The sequence below is a fragment of the Lolium perenne genome, chromosome 2 (assembly GCF_019359855.2).
Source record: "Lolium perenne isolate Kyuss_39 chromosome 2, Kyuss_2.0, whole genome shotgun sequence".
In the NCBI taxonomy this organism is placed as follows: Eukaryota; Viridiplantae; Streptophyta; class Magnoliopsida; order Poales; family Poaceae; genus Lolium; species Lolium perenne.
This window is the reverse complement of record NC_067245.2, coordinates 199,052,565-199,059,030: the sequence shown is the minus strand read 5'-3', so window position 1 is coordinate 199,059,030 and position 6,466 is coordinate 199,052,565. Positions and strand designations below refer to the sequence as shown.

The following is a 6,466-nucleotide window of genomic DNA, read 5'->3' as shown; positions in this document are numbered from 1 at the left end:
AGCAAGAAGTACATTAAGCAAAACAAAAAAAAAATCTTATTGTGCCAATCCCAGTTGATAAAATCAAGCACACACAATGTCGTTTAATACGCCGAAACTAGCTATAATCCAGCAAGAAATATCCATGTCACCAAACCCTATGTGGAGTGTAGTACATGTTGCCAACCATGAGTTGAGAGGAAAAAAGAAACAGAGGGCTGGCCCCTCCGCCTCCTCCCTACTGGCAAACAAATGAAGCAAGCAGCCCAAGGCAAGCAAAGCAGTGCAATGGCAATGCAAAGCAAAGGGTGCCAAAGATACAACAGAACACTAACCACAATCATGAAATTGGAAATTCCCAGCCCCACCACCAGCCTTGATATATATATGTGTTATAAATAAATAAAAAGCTGCATAAACCCAAAATTTGGAAGGAATAGAAATCAGGGGAAAAGCTGTTGAGAGAGGAGAAAGGAAAGGTGAGGGGTGGGAGGATCAAGAAAGGGGGAAGAGGCTTTGCATCCAAGCGTGCTCCCTCCCAAGCAACCCTTCCTTCCGGTCAGCCTCCCTGTTGACCGCACACCCCGTTGCAACGGAACGGAACGCCGGAACGGAACGGCCACGCACCAAAAACTAACCTCTTCCTTCCACTGCTAGCGCTATATATAACTCCCGTCCTCTCCCATTCTCGCCATTACGGACACACCCCATCTTCTCCTCTCCGCATCCGTCCAACACTCTCGCCACCACCGCAACGTAGCGCCGAGAGGAGACGCGGCCGGCGGCATGAGGACGAGGCGTGGCGCCTGCTACTCCTGCCATGACGACGAGGCGCACCTTCCCAAGAGGCGCAGGACCGCCGCGACGGAGGAGGGATCGCCGTCGGCCGTGAGCGGCCCGGTAGGGAGCGGTGCCGTGGGTGACATGTTCGACGAGCTGCCGGACGATCTTGTGGTCTCCATACTGGCCGATGTGGCCGCCTCCGCCGCGTCCCCGGCCGACCTCGCCGGCGCCATCATGACGTACGTGTCTCTCGTTCACTCTGGTTTCCTAAGATATCATCGCAATAACCAAGAAACCGTCGTTCTTATTATGGTTGTTGGGATGCAGGTGCAAGAGATTCAGGGAGTTGGCCCAGAGCAAGGTGGTCCTCACCAAGGCGTCGCCGCGGTGCCTCGCCGTCCGCGCCAAGAGCTGGTCCGACGCCGCGCACCGCTTCCTCCAGCGCTGCGCCGACGCCGGCAACCTCGACGCCTCCTACCTCCTCGGCATGGTAAGAGCCAAGCGAACGATCCCGGAAACAAACCCTGTCTGTTTCCCTCCTTTCCTTTTTTACCTGCTTGGCAGCCGGGCTGATCGTTCGTTTCTTGGCGCGCCGCACGCAGATCCGGTTCTACTGCCTGGGGAGCCGCGGGTCGGGCGCGGCGCTGATGGCGGCGGCGGCCGTTGGCGGGCACCGCGACGCGCTCTACTCGCTGGCCGTCATCCAGTTCAACGGCAGCGGCGGCAGCAAGGACGACCGGGACCTCCGCGCCGGCGCCGCGCTCTGCGCGCGCGCGGCCTCGCTGGGCCACGTCGACGCGCTCCGGGAGCTGGGCCACTGCCTGCAGGACGGCTACGGCGTGCGCCGCTCGCTGCTGGACGGCCGGCGCCTCCTCATCCAGGCCAACGCGCGGGAGCTGGCCGCCGCCTCGGCGTCGCTCGCCAAGCCCTCCTCCTCGCGCGCGGGGCGGCAGCACTCGTGCCTGCTCAGCGACTTCGGGTGCCGCGCCGCGGCCGCCGCCGCCGCCGGCGAGGCGCACGCCGCCAACCGGTTCCTGTCCGACTGGTTCGCGGCGCGCCCGCTCGCCGCGGAAAGCGTCTCCGGCACCGGCACCGGCCCCGGGCCGATGGAGTTGGAGGACGGCGGGTCTGGCGGCGGGGGCCTGCGGCTGTGCTCGCACGCGCAGTGCGGGCGGCCGGAGACGCGGCGTCACGAGTTCCGGCGGTGCTCGGTGTGCGGCGTGGTGAACTACTGCTCGCGCGCGTGCCAGGCGCTGCACTGGAAGATGGCGCACAAGGCCGAGTGCACGCCCATGGACCGCTGGCTCGACGCCGCCAACGCCAACCCCATCCCAGAACCCAATGCCGACGCCGCCGCCGTCGCCGCGCCGGCGCTGTGACCGTCCTACCATCTTTCTTTTTACCTCTACTTAGTTTTTCTTTTTTTTTAGCCAAACCTTGTCTGTCTGTACATGGTCGCTGCGGCAAAGGTAAAGCGAGTCAGGTAGCCTGCGCGGTTCTTTCGTTTAATTTACTTAGTTTTTTTTTATTTTGCTCATGAAAAAAAGCAACTCGGTTTCGTCGATATGTGGAATATGACGTCGAAATGTCTGGCTTTTCCCCTGGTCTCTCTCTGACCCGTCAGTTACGAAAATAAAGTCAGTCAGGAAGTGAAAGGCGACAAGGGAAGTAAATTGCCTTCAAATTCAGCACACGCAGCACGGCACCCGCGCCACGACGGTTTCTGCAAAGCAGCAGTTCTTAAAAGTAACAACACGACGCGCCGCTCCGTCGTTGCAGTTGCTGGACGTGGGGTCCCTGCTCAGGCCGATTTCGTGACCAAAATGCCGTTCCCGTCCATTCCAGAAACTGTAAAAGTAATACTGTAGGAAAAATGGTTTATTATTCAAGGATAGTACTGAATTCGTAGAGGTTCACACAAATTAACCTCAACTTCAAATCCCTATTGTTTCTATCCTGATCTCGGACTAAACTGAATGAATCCTACACCTCACTGACTAGACAGGCCCTTGTGTAAGGCTCATTCGCGAGGAAGTTTTTGAAAGTGTTATTATTATTTTCTTTATTCCACAAATATTATGCATTTTGAAAAATTTCAGAAATATTATAGCGTAGGGTTCAGGAATCAGAAATTTGTCTGGTGGGGTAGGAGAACCCAAAAGGTGGCCAACAGGGCCAATGGAATCTAGGCAGGTTCTTGCTAGCTCGAAAGATACTAGCCCGACAATATAATATTTCTTTAAAATTTTGAAAACGTGTAATATTTTTGAAATTAAAGAAATATAATATTTTTAAAAAACACCTATCTCAATCTATCTCCACCCATCTTGAAGTAGCGGGAGCATGACCATGTTATAAACTCGCGGGACGGGGAGGGGTAGGGATCACTGGCATGTAATGCTTTCCTTCTCTCCTCGAAAGCGGCCATAATGGGTAGAGAGATGAACCTATGTCGATGCCGCTCCGCATATCCTCTCTAGCCATGTCTGATGCTTGGCGGTATTGGTGTTTAGGGGGAGGAGAGCATTGACGCCAGCCATGGTGGATGTGTCTGCCTGCCCAAGGTTGGTCGTGAACCGCGTAGCTCAACCGCGACCGGCGAGGAAGAAGTGATGCATGTTAGCGATAACGAGCTCCTAGGCTCATTTCCTCCATCTTGACGATGGCTAGACAACCTTGTGCCTAGACACCAAGAAGGGACGTAAGGAAAAAAACAAGAGTGTCCATGACGAGGCCACGTTTGAGCTCCCCACGCCAACGTGGACGATGCGTTTGTGCCCCTCGCCTTCCTCAGTGTTATGGTTCCTCGCAATCTTGCACATCAAGCTGTCGTGCCGATCGACACCGGCACGCCCGTGGGTCGAGTCTAGAGATAAAACAAATTGACATAGCTAGGAGCACAAGATTCAATGGTTCACGTACAAATAACTGAGATTTGAAGTTCAGGATTCATTTCACCGAATCAAGGTTTTAATATCTATTTTTAAAAAAATGAAGAATGAAACCGCCGGAAATTTCTGAAAGGAAAAAGCAACCGCTCGGCCTGCACATAATATTCCCGTGCTCGATCCGGACGTGGATACGGAGGATCGCATCTGGGCGAGGGGATATGGAACGTGTGGAAGGCAGTGCGCCCGACGGGATGGTGCACCGCCGCGCGCCCGCCCAGTCGATATGATCGTGCCTTGTCAATCCAGAACAAATATCCCCAATCGCGATAGATTCGGCGCTGGTGGATGGTGATGAGGCGAGGCGCACATATGTCAACGTGTGCGCCGGGGCGTGCGTGACGAAAAAGTTTGAGCCGTCGTTGTTGTACCGCCGCTTAGCTTAACTTCTTGCCGAGTGTAGTCTCTCTCTGTCTGTCGTAGCGGGCTGGATGGTTACGCCAAAACAACGATCGAGTAAGACGAGTACTGTCTCCTTGGGCTATGTCGACCGTGACCGTGACGCGTGCGTGTTTGAAGATGGACGGAATAAAGTTCTACAAACTTGTATTCGAAGCTTGACAGGCTCGATATATGTAGTTTACAGTTCATCCCACGCCCAGTCACAACAACACCACACCGCCTCGCTCACTCTATAGTCTAGACCCGTGAACATCTAAGGTCAAGCTTAACCCAGGTAATACAAATTCCCTCTTTCTCCCGGTACACGGGTCTATTCATTCTTTTTATTTTACTAGCACAGCAGCAATTTTATTCTATAGAAAAACTGAAAATTGAAATTTCTTTTTCTCATTCAGAACGAAGGTTGCGCTAGTGATGTGATCACTGATTTGTTGGAGGTTTTTTTTTTGAGAGCAACCAACTTAAGCTACATGAAGCAACACACGTGAAAACTAAAGGACAAACCGGTATAAAATGCTTATCTAGAAATTGCAGATAAAAGCCTAAAGATCGAGAAATACAAAATGATCCCTAGTGTTTCCTGCAACCACAGTAGCCAGTGGCCGCCGCCCAACTCCAATACTGCCGACACAGACGCCGAAATAGACGCCGAGCCTCCAACATTGCAAGATCCAAAAAAGAACCATCGCCAACGAGGCTTTATGAGTCGATGATCATGCATGCTACAAGCAGCGAGGCACATGTCGCAGTGACACGTCGACCGGGGGACGTCCCCGTGCTGTTTTGGAGAAAGATCCGCATCCTCCCATCGACGAAGTCAGAGAAGAACGAAAAATCCACCACCTCCGGACCAACATCTTCGCTCTGGATTAATACTAAAATGGTTTTGAGTGTGTGAAGCGCGGCAGATGGAGCGAACCGTTACCCCGGTCCGTATGGGGGTTGGCGATTCAAACGGCGATGGCGGGGACGGCGGCCCCTGCGGCGGGCCGGCGGGCGCTCCGGTGAGGCGTCAGGGCGCGGAGGGCGCGGAGGACATGATCGCCGGTGGGCGGACGCCGGAGACCGGGGGGAAGGAACCGCAGGGCAGGTTCTGGACCTCGTTTTCAGATCTGGAGAGTGAGGATGAGGAGGTGGCGAGCGCTGGTGCCTCCAGGGAGGAGGGCTCCGGCCTGAGCTCGCCGCCGCCTTCGCCGCCGGAACGTGCGACGCTAGGGAGCTTCATCGCGCGGGCGGAGGAGCTGGGGGGGTTCTCTTCGACATCGTCGGAGGGCGGCCTTCGCTCTCGGCGGAAAGGGCTCCCTTTTCCGTGGTGCGGGCGGTTACGGCGTCGGGTGACGCCCATGGGCAGCGGCAGGGGGCGCTGCGGCGGCCGGTGCTAGGGGCGAGCCAGCGGTCGACGCGTCCGTCGGCTCCGGTGACCGGGGAGTGTCGCCTGAGGGCGGTGGTTGGTCGCTGCCCGGAGCCGCTGGGGGAGGCGGCGGCGGCTGGCGGCCGGGTCTCCTCGGTGGTGCTACCATCGGAGGCCTCCTGGTTGGGCCTTGAGTCGGCCTGTGCGGCCCATCCGATGTTGCTCCTGGTGCCTTTCGCGGGTGGGTCGGTGTGGGAGGCCTCAGGTCCGCTCCGGCCCGTGGTGCAGGAGGCGAGAGGAGGAGATGGCCCTTTCTGGTCCTGGCTCGACCCAATTGGCCTGGCCCGGTGGGGTTAAGTGGCTCTGGCTGGTCAAAGGCTGCACTTCACCTGACCTAGGGTTTCCTGCGCGTCCATCTGAGGTGAGGCGGCGGAGGAAGTGGGCAAAGAAACTTCGCAAGATCCCTGAGCCACCACCGCTCTCGCGCTCGTTTGCGGAGGTTGTGCGCATGGAGAGACGGGGCGGAGGCCGTGGAGGCGAGCGGGGAGGCGACCGGAGCGACGCGCGAGGGGGGCCGAGCGGTGACCGTGGCGCCGACCGCGGGCGGATCGCGGTGGCGGCGGCGGGGACGACCGCCATTCCTACAACAACTACTACCCCAGCAACGGGGGCCAACGGCAGCTCGGCGACAGCAGCAACCACGGCAGCGCCGGCCAGGGAGGGTACAAGCGGCGCTTCGACGATGGGGACAGGAGGAGGCCGCTGTCCGAGGGGCGCCATGACGGCGGTCGCTGGGGAGAAGAGGAGCAACGTGGCAGGGCGATGGCGAGGGATGATGGGCGTAGGAGTTCTCAGGAGGCGCCTCGTGACAGGGGTCAGCAGCAGCGCGGCGGTGCCGGAGGTGGGCAGGGAGCCACACCTGGTAACCCGGCGGCTGCGGTGCACAAACCCCCAGCGCAGGGAGCGGCCGGGCAGCATAAGGGGAAGAACAAGGCCAAAGGGG

At 57.4% G+C, this 6,466-nt stretch overlaps 1 protein-coding gene across 1 annotated transcript; it reads left to right on the top strand.

Moving 5' to 3' along the window:
• The first annotated feature begins 656 nt into the window (after positions 1-656).
• LOC127334356 (F-box protein At5g50450) lies at positions 657-2,290 on the top strand. The gene is made up of 3 exons (XM_051360801.2): positions 657-1,001; positions 1,090-1,252; positions 1,365-2,290. The coding sequence occupies exons 1-3, from the start codon at positions 766-768 to the stop codon at positions 2,139-2,141; spliced, it is 1,176 nt and encodes a 391-aa protein (XP_051216761.1). The 5' UTR covers positions 657-765; the 3' UTR covers positions 2,142-2,290.
• The last annotated feature ends 4,176 nt before the right edge of the window (positions 2,291-6,466 follow it).